The 25,627-nt window shown below is 54.1% G+C and overlaps 1 protein-coding gene across 1 annotated transcript in view; it reads right to left on the bottom strand.

Annotated features, from left to right (window-relative positions):
• LOC140715698 (lysophospholipid acyltransferase 7-like) overlaps positions 1–25,627 on the bottom strand; it is a 170,944-nt gene that overhangs the window by 126,717 nt on the left and 18,600 nt on the right. The window contains exons 2-4 of the mRNA XM_073028067.1: positions 24,994–25,064; positions 11,966–12,056; positions 11,402–11,502 (exon numbers count right to left, since the gene is read on the bottom strand). Of these exons, the coding sequence (XP_072884168.1) occupies positions 11,402–11,502; positions 11,966–12,056; positions 24,994–25,064 (263 nt within the window). The remainder of the gene's footprint in view (positions 1–11,401; positions 11,503–11,965; positions 12,057–24,993; positions 25,065–25,627) is intronic.

Here is a 25,627-nt window from a genome sequence, read left to right as displayed (position 1 = left end):
AGGGACAGTTTGCACCTGAACTGGAAAGGGGCTAATATCCGAGCAGGAAAGTTGTTCATGCTGCATGGGGTGGGCAGGGTTTAACCTAGAAGTCAAGGGGGTTAGGAACCAAACTGCCAGAACAGTTAGTGGATAATGCAGACAGATTTTGTTAAGACCACAGACAAAGTCAGGAATGAAAGGTTGAGCATGGAGTGACTAGTGTCCTGAGCTGCGTATATTTCAATGCAAGACGTATCGTGGAAAGGCGGATGGACTCAGGGCATGGATCAACACCTGGAATTATGATATTGTAGCCATGAGTGAGATTAGGTTGGAGGGGGGCAAGACTCAATATTCTGGGGTCCCGACAGACCGGGAGAGATTAAAGGAAGGGTGGCGATACTAGTCAGGGAAAAAATCATGACGGTGCTCCATCAGGACAGACTGGAGAACTCGTTTAGCGAGGCGTTATGGGTGGAACGGAGAAATAAGAAAGGTATGACCATGTTAATGGGGCTATATTACAGACCACCCAACAGTCCTTGGGATTTAGAGGAACAAATTTGTAAAGAGATTGCAGGCTGTTACAAGAAACATAAGGTTATGATAGTAGGTGATTTTAACTTTCCACACATTGACTGGGGCTCCCATATTGTAAAAGGGCTGGATAGAATAGAGTTTATCAAATGTATTTGGGAAAGTTTCCTAAATCAATATATAGAAGTCCCAACTAGAGAGTCCAATACTTTATCTATTAAGAAATGAGACAGGGCAGATGACAGAAGTTTGTGTAGGGGACACTTTGCATCCAGTGACCCAATCCCATTAGTTTCAAAGTAAATATGGAAAAGAAAATCTGGTCCTCGGGTTGAGATTCTAAATTAGAGGAAGACCAGTTTTGGTGGCATCAGAAAGGATCTGACAAGTGTGGATTGGGACAGACTGTTCTCTGGCAAAGTTGTACTTGGTAAGTGGGAGGCCTTCAAAAGTGAGATGTTGAGAGTACAGAGCTTATATGTGTCTGTCAACCTTGGTTTTTCAGAGATATTGAGGCTCTGGTTAAGAAAAGGAGGTGCATAGCAGATATAGGCAGATAGAAATAAATCAAGTACTCAGAAATGTAAGAGAACAGTTATGAAAGAAATCAGGAGGGTTAAAAGAAGGCATGAAGTTGCCCTAACAGACAAGGTGAAGGAGAATCTAAAGGGAAATCTAGCACATTTATTTTTCAACATAGCCCCCTTGTACATTTACACACTTAGTCCAGCAATCATGGAGCATACAGATCTTGGACCTCCAGAAAGTGTCCACAGCAGGCGTGATTGATAAGTTCATGGCCTACGGTAGAAGGAAATGAGTTGTACAGCTCTCGTTAAATGCACATGCAGTTCAACTCTGAGTAACTCATCGGGGTGATTGATAAGATAAAAGGATAAAATCTTCCTTCTAAGATAGAAGGAAACGAGTTACTAAATTCAAACTTCCTGCATAATCACTGGCAGACATATTTAAATCATCCTTTGCGACCGGAGAGGTACCATGGGTTTGGAGGATAGCCAATGCTCGTCTGTTGTTAAAGAAAGGCTCTAAAAATTAACCATGAAGTTATAGGCCAGTGAACCTGACATCAATAGTGAGAATACTTTTGGAAGGTATTCTAAGGGACCGGAAATATGAGTAAATGGATAGGCATGGATTGATTAAGGATAATCAGTATGGCTTTGCGTGTGGTAGATCATATCTAACCAATTAGACTTTTCAAGGCAGTTAACAAAAGTTGACGAAGACAAGACAGTGGATGTTATCTACAAGGCATCTGACGAGGTCCCACATGGGAGGTTGGTCAAGAAGGTTCAGTCACTCAGCATAGGGACAAGTGTGCGGTGTTGCACTTCAGTAGGACCAACCAGGGCAGGTCTTACACAGCGAACGGTATGGTGCTTCAGTAGGACCAACCAGGGCAGGTCTTACACAGCGAACGGTATGGTGCTTCAGTAGGACCAACCAGGGCAGGTCTTACACAGTGAACGGTATGGTGCTTCAGTAGGACCAACCAGGGCAGGTCTTACACAGCGAACGGTAGGGTGCTTCAGTATGACCAACCAGGGTAGGTCTTACACAGTGAACAGCAGGGCACTGAGCCGTGCAGTAGAACAAAGGGATCTGGGAATGCAGGCCCATAATTCATTGAAAGTGGTGTAACATAGGGTCATTAAAAAAAAGCTTTTGGCACATTGTCCTTCATAAATCAAAGTGGTGAGCATAGGAGATGGGATGTTACATTGAAGTTGTATAAGAAGTTGGTGAGGCCTAATTTGAGTATTGTGTGCAGTTTTGGTCACCTACCCACAGGAAAGATGCAAATAAGGTTGAAAGAGCACAGAGAAAATTTACTAGGATGTTGCCAGGTCTGGAGAACCCAGGTTATAAGGAAGGATTGAATAAGTTAGGACTTTATCACATTTACCATCAGGTAGAAGGTACAGAAGCCTGAAGGCACACACTCAGCGATTCAGAAACAGCTTCTTCCCCTCTGCCGTCTGATTCCTAAATGGACGTTGAAGCTTTGGACACTACCTCACTTTTTTTAATACACAGCATTACTGTTTTTTTGCACATTTTTAAAAATCTACTCAATATACATAATTAATTTACTTGTTTATTTATTATGTTTTATTTTATGTATTATTATTTTTCTCTTTCTGCTAGATTATGTATTGTATTGAATTGCTGCTGCTAAGTTAAGAAATTTCATGTCACATGCCACTGATAAGCCTGATTCTGAATTTGTATTCCCTGGAACGTAGAAGATTGAGGAGATTTGATAGAAGTATAAAAATTATGAGGAGTACAGATAGGGTAAATGCAAGCAAGCTTTTTCCACTGAGGTTGGGTGGGACTACAACTAGAGGTTACGGGTTGAGGGTGAAAGGTGAGAAGTTTGAGGGAAACTTGAAGAAAAACTTCTTCAGTCAGACAGTTGTGAGAGTGCAGAATGAACTTCCAGCACATGGTGCATATGAGCTCAATTTCAACATGTAGAAGTTTGGATAGATACATGGATGGGAGGGATATGGAGGGTTAAGGGCCTGGTGCAGGTCGATGAGAGCAGGCAGTTTAAACTGCTCAGTGTGGACTAGATGGGCCAAAAGGCTTGTTTCTGAGCTGTATCCTTCTATGACTTCAGGAATAAGGTCCCAACCTCTCTCCATAACTAAGTCCCTCAAGTCCAGGCAACATCCTTGTAAATCTCACCACATCTTGTACAACAGCAACATAACGTCTCAACAATATAGGCCTCCAGACACTTGCCAAGATATAGAGTTGATGCTGCAAAGGGAGCTGGAAAAGGCATGTAATAAGAGTAATGTCACAGTTGTAATAGGGGTCTTCAACATGCAAGGGGAAATCAGGTTGGCGTCAGGTCACAAGAGGGGGAATTTGTTGAATGCCTACGACAGTGGTCCTCAACCACCAGGCCGCAAAGTATATGCTACCGGTCACAAGGAAATGATATGATTTGGCGATATGAAACGATATGAGTCAGCTCCACCTTTCCTCATTTCCTGTCACTTTTGAACTTGAACGCATACGAGGTCATCAGTTGGTCATTAACCTTCAACTACTCGATGAGTAAAAAAGTCACTTGAGAGTTTCTTTGGAAGAGGTGGTAGAGGACATAAAAGGTCTAACGATGATGATAACGCAGAGACAGCTGAGGCCGAGACTGCAAAAAAAAAGCTTCAACAGAAAATATGAGTCGTACATAAAATATGGCTTTAATGCGACCGGTGACTTGCACGCTCCAAACCGCCTGCGTGTGATATGTGGAGACAAGCTGTCTAATGAGGCAATGAAGCCCTCAAAACTGCTTCAGCACCTTGAGACCAAGCACCCTGCACTTAAAGACAAATCCATTGAGTTTTTTGAGTGGAAAAAAACGTGAGCAAGCAGGACAGAAGCAAGTACTGAGAGCCACCACCTCCACAGATGCTGCTGCTCTGAGAGTGTCGTACTCAGTGGCGAGCCGTGTTGCTAAGGCGAAGAAGCCTTTCACTGTTGGTGAAGAATTGATTCTGCCTGCTGCCAAGGGCATGTGCTGTGAACTGTTGGGAGAAGCTGCAGCTAACAAGATTGACACAGTTTCAAGGAGAATCGATGACATAGCGGAGGACATCGAAGCACAGCTGTTGGAACAGGTTAACAAGTCACCATGGTACGCTATCCAGGTCGACGACTCTACTGATGTCAACAACAAGGCAATACTGCTGGTTTATGTGGGATATATATTTCAAGACGATGTGCACAAGGAGATATGTTGTGTGCACTGCTGCTGCCAACTAACACAACTAGGGCAGAACTATTCAAGTCTTTGAATGACTGCATGTCAGGCAAACTGGAATGGTCACTCTGTGTTGGAATATGCATAGATAGGGCTGCAGCTATGACTGGACGGCTGTCTGGTTTCACTACCCGAGTCAGAGGTTGCTCCTGAATGCCAGTCTACACACTGTGTCATACACAGGGAAATGCTGGCTGGCCGAAAAATGTCACCTGATCTTAACAGCCTATTGAGTGACGTTGTTGAAGTTATCAATCACATCAAAGCAAAAGCCCTTAACTCACGTCTGTTTGAGCAGCTGTGCGAGGAAATGGATGCAGAGCACTCTTACACACTGAAGTGAGGTGACTATCAAGGGGGAGAGCCCTGGCCAGGGTTTTTGAGTTACGAGAGCCACTACAGAGATTTCTTTCAGGAAAAAAATCACCACTGGCAGCACACTTCAGTGACGAGGAGTGGATAGCAAAACTCACTTATCTGTGTGACATCTTCAACCTGCTCAATGAACTCAATTTGTCACTTCAGGGGAGAATGACAACTGTCTTCAAGTTGGTAGATAAAGTGTCTGCTTTCAAAGCCAAACTGGAACTGTGGGGACAGCGAGTGGACAGGGGCATATTTGACATGTTCCCAGCATTAGCTGGGATTTTGGGAGAGTCTGAGGCTGCACCGTCCTTCTCACAGCTGATGCCTATCTTATCACCTATCTTTGTTGTCGACAGAATTCGAGCGTTACTTCCCAACCGCAAATGACCCAGGACGTGCAAGGGAATGGGTCTGTGACCTATTTGTGAATGTCCCCGGTGAATCATCTATGTCAGCGCGGGAAGAAGATCAACTCCTCGAGCTTGCAAATGACGGTGGGCTGAAGGATATGTTTGACATAACATCTCTGCCGGCATTCTGGATCAAAGTCAAGGCTGAATACCCTGAGATAGCCACGAAAACACTGAACACATTGCTTCTATATCCAACAGCATATCTCTGCAAAGCGGGGTTTTCTGCAATGAATGCAACGAAAACTAAATTGCGGAATAGACTGGACATAGGAACCCCCTTTGATTATCACTGTCTCCCATCACGCCTTGATCACGTCTTGTTGCAGGGAAACAAGCCCAGGGCTCCCACTGATTCAGCGATATTGGTGTGTTACAATGATTTTACATGTTCATAGGAGGAAAATATGTGCTGCATGTTTAATATCCAAACATTACTTAAAATGTTATGATGCATAACATTATAATTGACTTATCATTATATTCATGTGAGGACAATATGCGCTGCATGTTTAGTATTAAATTTGTTAGATAAACCCTTTTAGAAGTGAAATCGAGTGTATTAGCCACTTATAAGTGACTTATAATTGACTTATCATCTATATTCCGGTCATGATTAACACTCCACGCCCCCCCCCCCACCCCGTCGGCCGGTCCACAAGAATATCGTCAATATTAAACCGGTACGCGGTGCAAAAAAGGTTGGTGACCCCTGGCCTACGAGATGGCTTTTTAGAGCAGCTTGTGCTTGAGCCTACTTGGGGAAAGGCTGTCTTAGACTGGGTGTTGTGTAATAATCCAGATCTTATTAGGGAATTTAAAGTTTTAAAGTAAAGGAACCCTTAGGAGGCAGTGATCATAATATGATTGAATTCATACTACAATCTGAGAGGGAAAAGCAAGTCAGATGAATCAGTATCATAATGGAATAAAGGGAATAACAGAGGCATACGGGACTTGCCAATAATATAAAGCAGGATACTAAGTTTTTCCAGTTATATAAAGAGTAAAAAGAAGGTGAGAGTTGATATTCGACCACTGTAAAATGATGCTGGTGAGGTAGTAATGGGAACAAAGAAATGGCAGATGAACTTAATGGGTACTTTGCATCTGTCTTCACTGTGGAAGACACTAGCAGTGTGCCAGAGATCTGTTAGTGTCAGGGAGCAGGAGTGAGTGCCATTGCTATTACAAAGGAAAAGGTGCTAGGCAAATTCAAAAGTCTGAAGGTGGATAAGTTACCTGGACCAGATGGACTACATCCCAGAGTCCTGAGAGAGGTTGCTGAAGAGATAACGGATTCATTGGTCATGATCTTTCAAGAATCACTTGATTCTGGCATGGTCTCGGAGGACTGGAAGATTGCAAATGTCACTCCACTCTTTAAGAAGGGAGGAGGCAAAAGAAAGGAAATTATAGGCCAGTTAGCCTAACCTCAGTGGTTGGGAAAGTGTGGGAGTCTATTATTAAGGATGAGGTTTCAGGGTACTTGGAGACTAATGATAAAATAAGTCAACGTCAGCATGGTTTCTGTGAAGGGAAATCTTGCCTGACAAAAAAAGAGTTCTTCAAGGAAGTAACAAGCAAGGTGGACAAAGGAGAGTCAGTGGATGTCATTTACTTGGATTTTCAGAAGGCATTTGATAAGTGCCACACATGAGGCTTCTTAACAAGATAAAACACTATGAAACTAGTGGAAAGATACTGACATGGATAGCGGAATGGCTGACAGAAAGAAGGCAGCAAATGGGAATAAAAAAGGGCTTTTCTGTTTGGCTCTCTGTGACTAGTGGTGTTCATCAGGGGTCAGTATTGGGCCCGATGCTTTTCATTTGTTTGTCAATGTTAGGGTAATGAAATTAATGCCTGTGTGGCAAAGTTTGCAGATGATATGAAGATAGGTGGAGGGGTAGGTTGTGCTGAAGAAGCAATGCGATTACAGCAGGACTTCGACAAATTGGAAGAAAGGGCAAAAAGTGGCAGATGGAATACAGTATTGGAAAATGTATGATAATGCATTTTGGTAAAGAACAATAGCACAGACTATTATCTAAATGGGGGAGAAGGTTAAAACATTAGAGGTGCAGAGGGACTCAGGAGTCCTTGTGCTAGACTCCCAGAAGTTTAATTTACAAGTCTGTGGTAAAGAAGGCAAATGCAATGTTGGCATTTATTTCAAAGGGGAATAGAATATAAAAACAAAGAGATAATGCTGAGGCTTTATAAGTCACTAGTCAGGCTGCACTTGGAGTATCGTCAACAGTTTTGGGCCCCATATCTCAGAAAGGCTGTGTTGTCATTGGAGAGACCAAAGGAGGTTCATGATGATGATTCTGGGAATGAAGAGGTTAACATATCAGGAGTATTTGGCAGCTTTGGGCCTGTACGTAGAAACATAGGCACATAGAAAACCTACAGCACAATACAGGCCCTTCAGCCCACAAAGTTGTGCAGAACATATCCCTACCTTAGAAATTACTAGACATCCCCATAGCCCTCTATTTTTCCAAGCTCCATGTACCATTCTAAGCTCCATTCTAAAAGTCTCTCAAAAGACCCTATCATATCCGCCTCCACCACAGTTGCCAGCAGCCCATTCCACTCACTCATCACTCTCTGAGTAAAAAACTTATCCCTGACCTCCTCTGTACCTACTTCCCAACACCTTAAACCCGTGTCCTCTTGTGGCAACCATTTCAGCCCTGGGAAAAAGCCTCTGACTATCCACACAATCATTGTCCCTCATCATCTTCTACACCTCTATCAGGTCACCTCTCATCCTCCGTTGCTCCAAGGAGAAAAGACTGAGTTCACTCAACCTGTTTCATGAGGCATGCTCCCCAATCCAGGCAACATCCTTGGACCTGGATTGGGGATCACTCCTCTGCACCCTTTCTATGGCTTCCTCATCATTCCTGTAGTGAGGCGACCAGAACTGAGCACAGTACTCCAAGTGGGGTCTGACCATGGTCCTATGGTCCAACATTACCTCTCGGCTCCTAAATTCAATTCCATGATTAATGAAGGCCAATACACCCTATGCCTTTCTAACCACAGCATCAACCTGCGCAGATGCTCTGAGCATCCTATGGACTACGACCCCAAGATCCCTCTGATCCTCCACACTGCCAGGAGTCTTACCACTAATACTATACTCTGCCATCATATTTAATCTACCAAAATGAACCACTTCACACTTATCTGGGCTGAACTCCATCTGCCACTTCTCAGCCCAGTTTTGCATCCTATCAATGTCCCCCTGTAACCTCTGACAGCCCTCCACAAAATCCACAACACTTCCAACATTTCTGTCATCAGCAAACTTACTAACACATCCCCCCACTTCCTCATTCAGGTCATTTATAAAAATCACGAAGAGTAAGGGTCCCAGAACAGATCCCTGAGGCACTCCACTGGTGACCAACCTCTATGCAGAATATGACCCGTCTACAACCACTCTTTGCCTTCTGTGGGCAAGCCAATTCTGGATCCACAAAGCAATGTCCCCTTGGATCCCATGCCTCCTTACTTTCTCAATAAGCCTTGCATGGGGTACCTTATCAAATGCCTTGCTGAAATCCATATACACTACATCTACTGCTCTTCCTTCATCAATATGTTTAGACACATCCTCAAAAAATTCAATCAGGCTTGTAAGGCACAATCTGCCTTGACAAAGCCATGCTGACTATTCCTAATCATATTATGCCTCTCCAAATGTTCACAAATCCTGCCTCTCAGGATCTTTTCCATCAACTTACCAACCATTGAAGTAAGACTCACTGGTCTATAATTTCCCGGGCTATCTCTACTCCCTTTCTTGAATAAAGGAATAGTAGCCTGGGATACATCTCATCTGGTCCCGGCGACTTATCAAACTTGATGCTTTCCAAAAGCTCCAGCACATCCTCTTCCTTAATATCTACATGCTCAAGGTTTTCAGTCCGCTGCAAGTCAGCACTACAATCACCAAGATCCTTTTCCATAGTGAATACTAAAGTATTCATTCAGTACCCCTGTTATTTCCACAGTTGATAGGTCCTATTCTTTCACGTCCTGTCCTCTTGCTCTTTACATACTTGTAGAGTGCCTTGGAGTTTTCTTTAATCTTGCCTTCCAAGGCCTTGTCATGGCCCCTTCTGGCTCTCCTAATTTCCTTTTTAAGCTCCTTCCTGTTAGCTTTATAATCTTCAGATCCGTAACATTACCTAACTCTCTGAACCTTTTGTAAGCTTTTCTTTTCTTCTTGATTAGATTTATTGCAGCCTTTGTACACCACAGTTCCTATACCCTACCATAACTTCCCTGTCTCATTGGAACGTACCTATGCATAACTCCACACAAAAATGCCCTGAATATTTGCCACATTTCTTCCGTACTTTTCCCTGAGAACAAATGTTCCCAATTTAAGCTTCCAATTTCCTGCCAGATAGCCTCATAATTCCCCTTACTCCAATTAAACGCTTTTCTAACTTGTCTGTTCCTATCTCTCTCCAATGCTATGGTAAAGGAGATAGAATTATGATCACTATCTCCAAAATGCTCTCCCACTGAGAGATCTGACACCTGACCAGGTTCATTTCCCAATACCAAATCAAGTACAGTCTCCTCTCTTGTAGGCTTATCTACCTATTGTGTCAAGAAACCTTCCTGAATACACCTAACAAACTCCACCTCATCTAAACCCTTACTCTAGGGAGATGCCAATCGATTCCTGGGAAATTAAAATCTCCCAACACGACAACTCTGTTATTATTACACCTTTCCAGGATCAGTTTCCCTATCTGCTCCTCGATATCCCTGTTACTACTAGGTGGCCTATAAAAAAACACCCGGTAAAGTTATTTACCCCTTCCTGTTCCTAATCTCCACCTGCAGAGACTCCATAGACAATTGCTCCATGACGCCCACCTGTTCTGCACTGTGACACTATCTCTGATCAACAGTGCCACACCCACCTCTTTTGCCTCCCACCCTGTCCTTTCTGAAACATCTAAAACCCAGCACTTGAAGTAACCATTCCTGTCCCTGAGCCATCCAAGTCTCTATAATGGCCACCACATCATAGCTCCAAGTACTGCTCCACGCTTTGTTCACAATACTCCTTGCATTAAAATAGACTCATCTTAACCCGTCCATCTGAGCACGTCCCTTCTCCATCACCTGCCTATCCTCCCTCTCGCACTGTCTACAAGCTTTCTCTATTTGTGAGCCAGATGCCTCTTCCTGTCTCTTCAGTTCGGTTGCCAGCCCCCAACAATTCTAGTTTAAATTCTTCCCCATAGCCTTAGCAATCCTCCACGCCAGGATATAGGTCCCCCTGGGATTCAAGTGCAACTCGTCCTTTTTGTACAGGTCACACCTGCCCCAAAAGAGATCCCAATGATCCAGAAATCTGAATCCCTGCCCCCTGCTCCAATCCCTCAGCCACGCATTTACCTTCCACCTCATTCTATTCCTATTCTCACTGTCGCGTGGCACAGGCAGTAATCCCGAGATTACTAATTTTGCGATCCTGCTTCTCAACTTCCTTCCTAACTCCCTGGAGTTTTTTTTGAGGACCTCTTCCCTTTTCTTACCTATATCATTGTTACCAATATGTACCACGACCTCTGGCTGTTCTTCCTCCCACTGCAGGACGCAATCTGAACCATCCCAGACCCTGGCACGTGGGAGGCAAACTACCATCCGAGTTTCTTTCCTGCGTCCACAGAATCGCATGTCTGACACCCCTAACAATAGAGTCCCTTATCACTACTGTCTTCCTCTTCCTTTCCCTACCTTTCTGAGCCACAGGGCCGGACTCTGTGCCAGAGGCACGGCTACTGTTGCTTCCCCCAGGTAGGCTGTCCCTCCTCAACAGTACTAAAACAGGAGTACTTTATTGTCAAAGGGTACAGCCACAGGGGTACTCTCTAGTACCTGATTCTTCCCATTTCTTCTCTTGACTGTGACCCACTTGACTATCACCTGTGGCCCCGGTGTGACTCTTTTCTATCACCTCCTCGCTCTCCCTAACCAGACGAAGCCCAACGTGGTCCCTTAAGGAGCTGCAGCTGAACACACCAGGTGCAGATGTGCCCGTCCGAGAGGAGCCTCCAGGACCTCCCACATCTGACACTGAGCACGGAAAACCAGCCTCACACATAATACTTCCTTTCCACAATTAACACAGGTAGACCTATCTCACTTCGTTACCGCCTAAGGCCGTTGATCCAAAGCCCTATCACTCTGCTACCACTCACTGCCTGCTGGATACGTACTCACTGGAATTTAGAAGAATGTGAACATTGAAACCTACTGAATGTTGAAAGGACCAGATAGAGTGGATGTGGAGAAGATACTTCCAATGGCAGGGGTATCCAGAACGAGAAGGTACAGTCACAAAATTCAAGGGCGACCCTTAGAACAGAGGTAAAGAGGAATTTTTTTAGTCAGAGAATAGTGAATCTGTGGAATGCACTGCTACAGACTGTGGTGGAGGCCAAGTCCATGAGTATTTTTAAGGCAGAAGTTGAGTTTCCTGATCAGTCAGGGCCTCAAAGGATATGGCGAGAAGGCAGGTGTACGGAGTTGACTGGGATCCAGGATCAGACTTGATGGGCTGAATGGCCCTATTCTACACTTTGACTTATGGTCAACCCATGGATACCTCAGTGCTAAAAACTCCCAGGGGTCGCTGCCACTCGTAGCCTAGTTTGTCTTTCCAGGAGACAAAACCTCACACTGATGCACATTAAATTCATTTTTCACTCCGCGGCCCATTTTCCCAGCTGATCGAGATCCCTCTGTTAACCCCAAAAATTATGTCTGCAGACCAATACAGCTTTCCCCCAGTAGCAGCAGGAGAAAGTGTGGACCATACCGGTCTGCTTCAAGCAGAATCCAACAGGGATGGAGCCAGTGAGGATGGCAACATACTTCAGCTCCTCCAGAGACATGTTTGGGCCTTAGACCTGCACAAACACAGAAGTTATTGTAACATGTCGAAAATTCAAGGGATTACACAATATCCTCCCCACCAATCCATTACACACTCTTCAGTCAGTGAGTGAAGCTCCTTCCACAACATAGAATCACACACTCAATGTGAAAATCCTTCCATACTGTCCTATCACACACTCCCGGGGTGACGCTCCCCACACACTGTCCCATTCACTCCCGGGGTGACACTCCCCTCACACTGTCCCATTCACTCCCGGGGTGACATTCCCCACACACTGTCCCATTCACTCCCGGGGTAACATTTCCCACACACCTTCCCATTCACTCCCGGGGAGAGACTCCCCACACACTATCCCATTCACTCCGGGGGTGATGCTCCCCTCACACTGTCACATTCACTCCCGGGGTGACATTCCCCACACACTGTCCCATTCACTCCCGGGGTGACATTCCCCACACACTGTCCCATTCACTCCCGGGGTGACGCTCCCCTCACACAATCCCAATCACTCCCGTGGAGAGACAGCCCTCACACTGTCCCATTCACTCCCGGGGTGACGCTCCCCTCACACTGTCCCATTCACTCCCGGGGTGACGCTCCCCTCACACAATCCCATTCACTCCCGTGGAGAGACAGCCCTCAATTCACTCCCGGGGTGACATTCCCCTCACACTGTCCCATTCACTCCCGGGGAGAGACGCCCCACACACAGTCCCATTCACTCCCGGGGTGACGCTCCCAACACACCGTCCCATTCACTCCCGGGGTGACATTCCCCACACACCGTCCCATTCACTCCCGGGGTGACATTCCCCACACACTGTCCCATTCACTCCCTGGGTGACGCTCCCCTCACACAGTCCGATTCACTCCCGTGGAGAGACTCCCCACACACTGTCCCATTCACTCCCGGGGTGACGCTCCCCTCACACTGTCCCATTCACTCCCGGGGTGACATTCCCCTCACACTGTCCCATTCACTCCCGGGGTGACGCTCCCCTCACACTGTCCCATTCACTCCGGGGCAGAGACTCCCCACACACAGTCCCATTCACTCCCGGGGTGACGCTCCCCACACACCGTCCCATTCACTCCCGGGGTGACGCTCCCCACACACTGTCCCATTCACTCCCGGGGTGACGCTCCCCTCACACAGTCCCATTCACTCCCGGGGTGACGCTCCCCTCACACTGTCCCATTCACTCCCGGGGAGAGACTCCCCACACACAGTCCCATCCACTCCCGGGGTGACGCTCCCAACACACACTCCCATCCACTCCCGGGTTGACGCTCCCCACACACAGTCCCATCCACTCCCGGGGTGACGCTCCCCACACACCGTCCCATTCACTCCCGGGGTGACGCTCCCCACACACCGACCCATGCACTCCCGGGGTGACGCTCCCCTCACACCGTCCCATTCACTCCCGGGGTGACGCTCCCCTCACACCGTCCCATTCACTCCCGGGGTGACGCTCCCCTCACACCGTCCCATTCACTCCCGGGGTGACGCTCCCCTCACACCGTCCCATTCACTCCCGGGGTGACGCTCCCCTCACACTGTCCCATTCACTCCCGGGGAGAGACTCCCCACACACAGTCCCATCCACTCCCGGGGTGACGCTCCCAACACACCGTCCCATTCACTCCCGGGGAGAGACTCCCCACACACTGTCCCATTCACTCCCGGGGTGACGCTCCCCTCACACCGTCCCATTCACACCGGGGTGACGCTCCCCTCACACCGTCCCATTCACTCCCGGGTAGAGCCTCACCACACACTGTCCCATTCACTCCCGGGTAGAGACTCCCCACACACTGTCCCATTCACTCCCGGGGTGACACTCCCCACACACTGTCCCATTCACTCCCGGGGTGACCTTCCCCACACACCGTCCCATTCACTCCCGGGGTGACGCTCCCCTCACACCGTCCCATTCACTCCCGGGTAGAGCCTCCCCACACACTGTCCCATTCACTCCCAGGGTGACGCTCCCCTCACACTGTCCCATTCACTCCTGGGGTGACACTCCCCACACACTGTCCCATTCACTCCCGGGGTGACACTCCCCACACACTGTCCCATTCACTCCCGGGGTGACACTCCCCTCACACTGTCCCATTCACTCCCGGGGAGAGACTCCCCACACACCGTCCCATCTACTCCCGGGGAGAGACTCCCCACACACTGTCCCATTCACTCCCGGGGAGACGCTCCCCACACACCGTCCCATTCACTCCCTGGGAGACGCTACCCTCACACCGTCCCATTCACTCCCGGGGTGACGCTCCCATCACACTGTCCCATTCACTCCCGGGTAGAGCCTCCCGACACACTGTCCCATTCACTCCCGGGGAGAGACTCCCCACACACTGTCCCATTCACTCCCGGGGAGAGACTCCCCACACACTGTCCCATTCACTCCCGGGGTGACACTCCCCACACACTGTCCCATTCACTCCAGGGGTGACACTCCCCACACACTGTCTCATTCACTCCCGGGGTGACAGTCCCCTCACACTGTCCCATTCACTCCCGGGGAGAGACTCCCCACACACAGTCCCATTCACTCCCGGGGTGACGCTCCCCACACACAGTCCCATTCACTCCCGGGGTGACGCTCCCCACACACCGTCCCATCCACTCCCGGGGTGACGCTCCCCACACACCGTCCCATTCACTCCCGGGGTGACACTCCCCTCACACCGTCCCATTCACTCCGGAGGTGGCGCTCCCCACACACCGTCCCATTCACTCCCGGGGTGACGCTCCCCACACACTGTCTCATTCACTCCCGGGGTGACGCTCCCCACACACTGTCCCATTCACTCCCGGGGTGACGCTCCCCACACACTGTCCCATTCACTCCCGGGGTGACGCTCCCCTCACACCGTCCCATTCACTCCGGAGGTGGCGCTCCCCACACACCGTCCCATTCACTCCCGGGGTGACGCTCCCCACACACTGTCCCATTCACTCACCGGGGTGACGCTCCCCACACACCGTCCCATTCACTCCCGGGGTGACGCTCCCCACACACCGTCCCATTCACTCCCGGGGTGATGCTCCCCTCACACCGTCCCTATCACTCCCGGGGTGACGCTCCCCTCACACCGTCCCATTCACTCCCGGGTAGAGCCTCCCCTCACACTGTCCCATTCACTCCCGTGGAGAGACAGCCCTCACACTGTCCCATTCACTCCCGGGGTGACATTCCCCACACACCGTCCCATTCACTCCCGGGGTAACATTCCCCACACACCGTCCCATTCACTCCCGGGGAGAGACTCCCCACACACTGTCCCATTCACTCCCGGGGTGACGCTCCCCTCACACTGTCCCATTCACTCCCGGGGAGAGCCTCCCCTCACACTGTCCCATTCACACCCGGGGTGACATTCCCCTCACACCGTCCCATTCACTCCCGGGGTGACGCTCCACACACACCGTCCCATCCACTCCCGGGGTGACGCTCCCCACACACCGTCCCATTCACTCCCGGGGTGACGCTCCCCTCACACCGTCCCATTCACTCACCGGGGTGACGCTCCCCACACACTGTCCCATTCACTCTCCGGGGTGACGCTCCCCTCACACCGTCCCATTCACTCCGGTGGTGGCGCTCCCCTCACACTGTCCCATTCACTCCCGGGGTGACGCTCCCCTCACACCGTCCCATTCACTCCGGAGGTGGCGCTCCCCACACACCGTCCCATTCACTCTCCGGGGTGACGCTCCCCACACACTGTCCCATTCACTCCCGGGGTGACGCTCCACACACACCGTCCCATCCACTCCCGGGGTGACGCTCCCCACACACCGTCCCATTCACTCCCGGGGTGACGCTCCCCACACACTGTCCCATTCACTCCCGGGGTGACGCTCCCCACACACTGTCCCATTCACTCCCGGGGTGACGCTCCCCACACACTGTCCCATTCACTCCCGGGGTGACACTCCCCACACACTGTCCCATTCACTCCCGGGGTGACACTCCCCTCACACTGTCCCATTCACTCCCGGGGAGAGACTCCCCACACACCGTCCCATCTACTCCCGGGGAGAGACTCCCCACACACTGTCCCATTCACTCCCGGGGAGACGCTCCCCACACACCGTCCCATTCACTCCCTGGGAGACGCTACCCTCACACCGTCCCATTCACTCCCGGGGTGACGCTCCCATCACACTGTCCCATTCACTCCCGGGTAGAGCCTCCCGACACACTGTCCCATTCACTCCCGGGGAGAGACTCCCCACACACTGTCCCATTCACTCCCGGGGAGAGACTCCCCACACACTGTCCCATTCACTCCCGGGGTGACACTCCCCACACACTGTCCCATTCACTCCAGGGGTGACACTCCCCACACACTGTCTCATTCACTCCCGGGGTGACAGTCCCCTCACACTGTCCCATTCACTCCCGGGGAGAGACTCCCCACACACAGTCCCATTCACTCCCGGGGTGACGCTCCCCACACACAGTCCCATTCACTCCCGGGGTGACGCTCCCCACACACCGTCCCATCCACTCCCGGGGTGACGCTCCCCACACACCGTCCCATTCACTCCCGGGGTGACACTCCCCTCACACCGTCCCATTCACTCCGGAGGTGGCGCTCCCCACACACCGTCCCATTCACTCCCGGGGTGACGCTCCCCACACACTGTCTCATTCACTCCCGGGGTGACGCTCCCCACACACTGTCCCATTCACTCCCGGGGTGACGCTCCCCACACACTGTCCCATTCACTCCCGGGGTGACGCTCCCCTCACACCGTCCCATTCACTCCGGAGGTGGCGCTCCCCACACACCGTCCCATTCACTCCCGGGGTGACGCTCCCCACACACCGTCCCATTCACTCCCGGCGTGACGCTCCCCACACACCGTCCCATTCACTCCCGGGGTGATGCTCCCCTCACACCGTCCCTATCACTCCCGGGGTGACGCTCCCCTCACACCGTCCCATTCACTCCCGGGTAGAGCCTCCCCTCACACTGTCCCATTCACTCCCGTGGAGAGACAGCCCTCACACTGTCCCATTCACTCCCGGGGTGACATTCCCCACACACCGTCCCATTCACTCCCGGGGTAACATTCCCCACACACCGTCCCATTCACTCCCGGGGAGAGACTCCCCACACACTGTCCCATTCACTCCCGGGGTGACGCTCCCCTCACACTGTCCCATTCACTCCCGGGGAGAGCCTCCCCTCACACTGTCCCATTCACACCCGGGGTGACATTCCCCTCACACCGTCCCATTCACTCCCGGGGTGACGCTCCACACACACCGTCCCATCCACTCCCGGGGTGACGCTCCCCACACACCGTCCCATTCACTCCCGGGGTGACGCTCCCCTCACACCGTCCCATTCACTCACCGGGGTGACGCTCCCCACACACTGTCCCATTCACTCTCCGGGGTGACGCTCCCCTCACACCGTCCCATTCACTCCGGTGGTGGCGCTCCCCTCACACTGTCCCATTCACTCCCGGGGTGACGCTCCCCTCACACCGTCCCATTCACTCCGGAGGTGGCGCTCCCCTCACACTGTCCCATTCACTCCCGGGGTGACGCTCCCCTCACACCGTCCCATTCACTCCGGAGGTGGCGCTCCCCACACACCGTCCCATTTACTCTCCGGGGTGACGCTCCCCACACACTGTCCCATTCACTCCCGGGGTGACGCTCCACACACACCGTCCCATCCACTCCCGGGGTGACGCTCCCCACACACCGTCCCATTCACTCCCGGGGTGACGCTCCCCACACACTGTCCCATTCACTCCCGGGGTGACGCTCCCCACACACTGTCCCATTCACTCCCGGGGTGACGCTCCCCACACACTGTCCCATTCACTCCCGGGGTGACGCTCCCCACACACTGTCCCATTCACTCCCGGGGAGACGCTCCCCACACACTGTCCCATTCACTCCCGGGGTGACGCTCCCCACACACCGTCCCATTCACTCCGGAGGTGGCGCTCCCCACACACCGTCCCATTCACTCTCCGGGGTGACGCTCCCCACACACTGTCCCATTCACTCCCGGGGTGACGCTCCCCACACACTGTCCCATTCACTCCCGGGGTGACGCTCCCCACACACTGTCCCATTCACTCCCGGGGTGACGCTCCCCTCACACCGTCCCATTCACTCCCGGGGAGACGCTCCCCACACACCGTCCCATTCACTCACCGGGGTGACGCTCCCCACACACCGTCCCATTCACTCCCGGGGTGACGCTCCCCTCACACCGTCCCATTCACTCCGGTGGTGGCGCTCCCCACACACCGTCCCATTCACTCTCCGGGGTGACGCTCCCCTCACACCGTCCCATTCACTCACCGGGGTGACGCTCCCCACACACCGTCCCATTCACTCTCCGGGGTGACGCTCCCCTCACACCGTCCCATTCACTCCCGGGGTGACGCTCCCCTCACACCGTCCCATTCACTCCCGGGGTGACGCTCCCCTCACACCGTCCCATTCACTCCCGGGGTGACGCTCCCCTCACACCGTCCCATTCACTCCCGGGGTGACGCTCCCCTCACACCGTCCCATTCACTCCCGGGGTGACGCTCCCCTCACACCGTCCCATTCACTCCCGGGGTGACGCTCCCCACACACCGTCCCATTCACTCTCCGGGGTGACGCTCCCCACACACCGTCCCATTCACTCCCGGGGTGACGCTCCCCTCACACCGTCCCATTCACTCCCGGGGTGACGCTCCCCTCACACCGTCCCATTCACTCCCGGGGTGACGCTCCCCACACACCGTCCCATTCACTCTCCGGGGTGACGCTCCCCACACACCGTCCCATTCACTCCCGGGGTGACGCTCCCCTCACACCGTCCCATTCACTCCCGGGGTGACGCTCCCCTCACACCGTCCCATTCACTCCCGGGGTGACGCTCCCCACACACCGTCCCATTCACTCCCGGGGTGACGCTCCCCTCACACCGTCCCATTCACTCCCGGGGTGACGCTCCCCTCACACCGTCCCATTCACTCCCGGGTACAGCCTCACCTCACACTGTCCCATTCACTCCCGGGTAGAGCCTCCCCTCACACTGTCCCATTCACTCCCGGGAAGAGACTCCCCACACACAGTCCCATTCACTCCCGGGGAGAGACTCCCCACACTGTCCCATTCACTCCCGGGGTGACGCTCCCCACACACTGTCCCATTCACTCCCGGGTAGAGCCTCCCCTCACACTGTCCCATTCACTCCCGGGGAGAGACTCCCCACACACTGTCCCATTCACTCCCGGGGAGAGACTCCCCTCACACCGTCCCATTCACTCCCGGGTGGAGACTCCCCACACACCGTCCCATTCACTCCCGGGGAGAGACTCCCCACACACCGTCCCATTCACTCCCGGGGTGACACTCCCCACACACCGTCCCATTCACTCCCGGGGTGACACTCCCCACACACCGTCCCATTCACTCCCGGGGAGAGACAGCCCTCACACTGTCCCATTCACTCCCGTGGAGAGACAGCCCTCACACTGTCCCATTCACTCCCGGGGTGACATTCCCCACACACCGTCCCATTCACTCCCGGGGTGACATTCCCCACACACCGTCCCATTCACCTCCTGGGGTAACATTCCCCACACACCGTCCCTTTCACTCCCGGGGTAACATTCCCCACACACCGACCCATGGACTCCCGGGGAGAGACAGGCCTCACACTGTCCCATTCACTCCCGGGGTGACGCTCCCCTCACACTGTCCCATTCACTCCCGGGGTGACGCTCCCCACACACCGTCCCATTCACTCCCGGGGTGACATTCCCCTCACACCGTCCCATTCACTCCCGGGGTGACGCTCCCCTCACACCGTCCCATTCACTCCCGGGGTGACACTCCCCACACACCGTCCCATTCACTCCCGGGGAGAGACTCCCCTCACACCGTCCCATTCACTCCCGGGGTGACACTCCCCACACACTGTCCCATTCACTCCCGGGGAGAGACTCCCCTCACACTGTCCCATTCACTCCCGGGGTGACACTCCCCTCACACTGTCCCATTCACTCCCGGGGTGACGCTCCCCTCACACTGTCCCATTCACTCCCGGGGTGACGCTCCCCACACACCGTCCCATTCACTCCCGGGGTGACACTCCCCACACACAGTCCCATCCACTCCCGGGGTGACGCTCCCCACACACCGTCCCATTCACTCCCGGGGTGACACTCCCCACACACCGTCCCATTCACTCCCGGGGTGACACTCCCCTCACACAGTCCCATTCACTCCCGGGGTGACGCTCCCCTCACACTGTCCCATTCACTCCCGGGGAGAGACTCCCCACACACAGTCCCATCCACTCCCGGGGTGACGCTCCCAACACACACTCCCATCCACTCCCGGGTTGACGCTCCCCACACACAGTCCCATGCACTCCCGGGGTGACGCTCCCCTCACACCGTCCCATTCACTCCCGGGGTGACGCTCCCCTCACACCGTCCCATTCACACCGGGGTGACGCTCCCCTCACACCGTCCCATTCACTCCCGGGTAGAGCCTCACCACACACTGTCCCATTCACTCCCGGGTAGAGACTCCCCACACACTGTCCCATTCACTCCCGGGGTGACACTCCCCACACACCGTCCCATTCACTCCCGGGGAGACACTCCCCACCCACCGTCCCATTCACTCCCGGGGAGACACTCCCCACACACCGTCCCATTCACTCCCGGGGAGAGACTCCCCACACACTGTCCCATTCACTCCCGGGGAGACGCTCCCCACACACCGTCCCATTCACTCCCTGGGAGACGCTACCCTCACACCGTCCCATTCACTCCCTGGGAGACGCTACCCTCACACCGTCCCATTCACTCCCGGGTAGAGCCTCCCGACACACTGTCCCATTCACTCCCGGGGAGAGACTCCCCACACACTGTCCCATTCACTCCCGGGGTGACGCTCCCCACACACTGTCCCATTCACTCCCGGGGTGACACTCCCCACACACTGTCCCATTCACTCCCGGGTAGAGCCTCCCCACACACTGTCCCATTCACTCCCGGGGAGAGACTCCCCACACACTGTCCCATTCACTCCCGGGGTGACACTCCCCACACACTGTCCCATTCACTCCCGGGGTGACACTCCCCACACACCGTCCCATTCACTCCCGGGGAGAGACTCCCCACACACCGTCCCATTCACTCCCGGGGTGACACTCCCCACACACTGTCCCATTCACTCCCGGGGTGACACTCCCCACACACTGTCTCATTCACTCCCGGCGGTGACAGTCCCCTCACACTGTCCCATTCACTCCCGGGGAGAGACTCCCCACACACAGTCCCATTCACTCCCGGGGTGACGCTCCCCACACACAGACCCATTCACTCCCGGGGTGACGCTCCCCACACACCGTCCCATTCACTCCCGGGGTGACGCGCCCCACACACCGTCCCATTCATTCCCGGGGTGACGCTCCCCTCACACCGTCCCATTCACTCCCGGGGTTACGCTCCCCTCACACCGTCCCATTCACTCCGGAGGTGGCGCTCCCCACACACCGTCCCATTCACTCCCGGGGTGACGCTCCCCACACACCGTCCCATTCACTCCCGGGGTGACGCTCCCCACACACCGTCCCATTCACTCCCGGGGTGACGCGCCCCACACACCGTCCCATTCATTCCCGGGGTGACGCTCCCCACACACTGTCCCATTCACTCCCGGGGTGACGCTCCCCACACACCGTCCCATTCACTCCCGGGGTGACGCTCCCCTCACACCGTCCCATTCACTCCCGGGTAGAGCCTCCCCTCACACTGTCCCATTCACTCCCGGGTAGAGCCTCCCCTCACACTGTCCCATTCACTCCCGGGAAGAGACTCCCCACACACAGTCCCATTCACTCCCGGGGAGAGACTCCCCACACTGTCCCATTCACTCCCGGGGTGACGCTCCCCACACACTGTCCCATTCACTCCCGGGTAGAGCCTCCCCTCACACTGTCCCATTCACTCCCGGGGAGAGACTCCCCTCACACCGTCCCATTCACTCCCGGGTGGAGACTCCCCACACACCGTCCCATTCACTCCCGGGGAGAGACAGCCCTCACACTGTCCCATTCACTCCCGGGGTGACATTCCCCACACACCGTCCCATTCACTCCCGGGGTGACATTCCCCACACACCGTCCCATTCACTCCCGGGTAGAGCCTCCCCTCACACTGTCCCATTCACTCCCGGGTGGAGACTCCCCACACACCGTCCCATTCACTCCCGGGGAGAGACTCCCCACACACCGTCCCATTCACTCCCGGGGTGACACTCCCCACACACCGTCCCATTCACTCCCGGGGAGAGACAGCCCTCACACTGTCCCATTCACTCCCGTGGAGAGACAGCCCTCACACTGTCCCATTCACTCCCGTGGAGAGACAGCCCTCACACTGTCCCATTCACTCCCGGGGTGACATTTCCCACACACCGTCCCATTCACTCCCGGGGTAACATTCCCCACACACCGTCCCATTCACTCCCGGGGAGAGACAGCCCTCACACTGTCCCATTCACTCCCGGGGTGACACTCCCCTCACACTGTCCCATTCACTCCCGGGGTAGAGACTTCACACACACTGTCCCATTCACTCCCGGGGTGACATTCCCCACACACTGTCCCATTCACTCCCGGGGAGAGACTCCCCTCACACTGTCCCATTCACTCCCGGGGTGACACTCCCCACACACTGTCCCATTCACTCCCGGGGTGACACTCCCCACACACTGTCCCATTCACTCCCGGGGTAGAGACTCCCCACACACTGTCCCATTCACTCCCGGGGTGACACTCCCCACACACCGTCCCATTCACTCCCGGGGAGAGACAGCCCTCACACTGTCCCATTCACTCCCGGGGTGACGCTCCCCACACACTGTCCCATTCACTCCCGGGGTGACGCTCCCCACACACTGTCCCATTCACTCCCGGGGTGACACTCCCCACACACTGTCCCATTCACTCCCGGGGTAGAGACTCCCCACACACTGTCCCATTCACTCCCGGGGTGACGCTCCCCACACACTGTCCCATTCACTCCCGGGGTAGAGACTCCCCACACACTGTCCCATTCAGTCCCGGGGTGACATTCCCCACACACCGTCCCATTCACTCCCGGGGTGACTCTCCCCTCACACCGTCCCATTCACTCCCGGGTAGAGCCTCCCCACACACTGTCCCATTCACTCCCAGGGTGACACTCCCCTCACACTGTCCCATTCACTCCCGGGGTGACGCTCCCCACACACTGTCCCATTCACTCCCAGGGAGAGACTTCCCACACACTGTCCCATTCACTCCCGGGGTGACACTCCCATCACACTGTCCCATTCACTCCCGGGGTGACACTCCCCTCACACTGTCCCATTCACTCCCGGGGTGACTCTCCCCACACACCGTCCCATTCACTCCCGGTGTGACCCTCCCCTCACACTGTCCCATTCACTCCCGGGGTGACACTCCCATCACACTGTCCCATTCACTCCCGGGGTGACACTCCCATCACACTGTCCCATTCACTCCCGGGGTGACACTCCCCTCACACTGTCCCATTCACTCCCGGGGTGACTCTCCCCACACACCGTCCCATTCACTCCCGGTGTGACCCTCCCCTCACACTGTCCCATTCACTCCCGGGGTGACACTCCCATCACACTGTCCCATTCACTCCCGGGGTGACACTCCCATCACACTGTCCCATTCACTCCCGGGGTGACACTCCCCTCACACTGTCCCATTCACTCCCGGGGTGACTCTCCCATCACACTGTCCCATTCACTCCCGGGGTGACTCTCCCATCACACTGTCCCATTCACTCCCGGGGTGACTCTCCCATCACACTGTCCCATTCACTCCCGGGGTGACACTCCCATCACACTGTCCCATTCACTCCCGGGGTGACACTCCCATCACACTGTCCCATTCACTCCCGGGGTGACACTCCCCTCACACTGTCCCATTCACTCCCGGGGTGACACTCCCCTCACACTGTCCCATTCACTCCCGGGGTGACACTCCCATCACACCGTCCCATTCACTCCCGGGGTGACACTCCCCTCACACTGTCCCATTCACTCCCGGAGTGACACTCCCCTCACACTGTCCCATTCACTCCCGGGGTGACACTCCCATCACACTGTCCCATTCACTCCCGGGGTGACGCTCCCCACACACTGTCCCATTCACTCCCGGGGTGACGCTCCCCACACACTGTCCCATTCACTCCCGGGGTGACGCTCCCCACACACTGTCCCATTCACTCCCGGGGTGACACTCCCATCACACTGTCCCATTCACTCCCGGGGTGACACTCCCCTCACACTGTCCCATTCACTCCCAGGGAGAGACTTCCCACACACTGTCCCATTCACTCCCGGGGTGACACTCCCCACACACTGTCCCATTCACTCCCGGGGTGACACTCCCCACACACTGTCCCATTCACTCCCGGGGTAGAGACTCCCCACACACTGTCCCATTCACTCCCGGGGTGACACTCCCCTCACACTGTCCCATTCACTCCCGGGGTAGAGACTCCCCTCACACTGTCCCATTCACTCCCAGGGAGAGACTTCCCACACACTGTCCCATTCACTCCCGGGGTGACACTCCCCTCACACTGTCCCATTCACTCCCGGGGTAGAGACTCCCCACACACTGTCCCATTCACTCCCGGGGTGACACTCCCCTCACACTGTCCCATTCACTCCCGGGGTGACACTCCCTCTATATTATATATCTTTCTGTAACCAGGAAGTTGTCACGTCAACCTCCCATTGAATCGCAGATCCTGGCTATGTTAATCCAACTTCCCCAAACGATTTCGCCATGAATTTCTGCACGTCAGCCCCGTTTCCCCCGCGCCCTGACCGGCTGGATGGAGAACGTACCGGAACGTAGTAACCAAACAGGAGCTCCGTTCTCGGCGGCAGCCCGAGCCGCACAGGAAGTGGCCCGTATCCTACACCCTTATCAGCCCTCTCCCGGAAGGTCCGCCTCCCGACCCCAGTAGGCCATCTATTGGTTCTGCGCTTAACGTCGGTCAGCGCCACCATCCTCGTCTATTGGCCAGTCGGCGCTATCCGTTAAGTAGCGGGTGGGGGAGTGGGCGGGAGGAAAAATGGTGACGGTTACGATTTGAAAATGGAGGAAGGGGGTGGATAATGGTGCTGTGGGGTTGGTGGTGGAGAAGACGTGGCTGGTAATAGCGTGAGGAGTGGGTCTGCCTTCCCCTTCTGGGCACTTCATATTGTTGGGATTTAATGTACTGGGGTAATGATTTGCCACAGTAGCAGGGCTAAGGGAGCCAATTTTGTGTTGACCTTTGCCCCCTGCCAACTTGATCACTGTCTCAAGATACAAGCCACAGCCAGAATTGTGTACCAGACGGTCTTGAGTCTAGCTATGCCAACGGTTGGCACCAATGAGATGGTGTTTGTCCTCCTTTGTCCCAGAGGTTAATGACAGGGCAAAATGGCTGCCTGCTGGCATCCCTGAGTGGACTTTAATTCTGTGTCTGACCCC

The sequence above is a fragment of the Hemitrygon akajei genome, chromosome 24 (assembly GCF_048418815.1).
Source record: "Hemitrygon akajei chromosome 24, sHemAka1.3, whole genome shotgun sequence".
NCBI lineage: Eukaryota > Metazoa > Chordata > Chondrichthyes > Myliobatiformes > Dasyatidae > Hemitrygon > Hemitrygon akajei.
The sequence above is the reverse complement of the archived record's forward strand: the minus strand, read 5'-3'. Positions and strand labels throughout refer to the sequence as shown.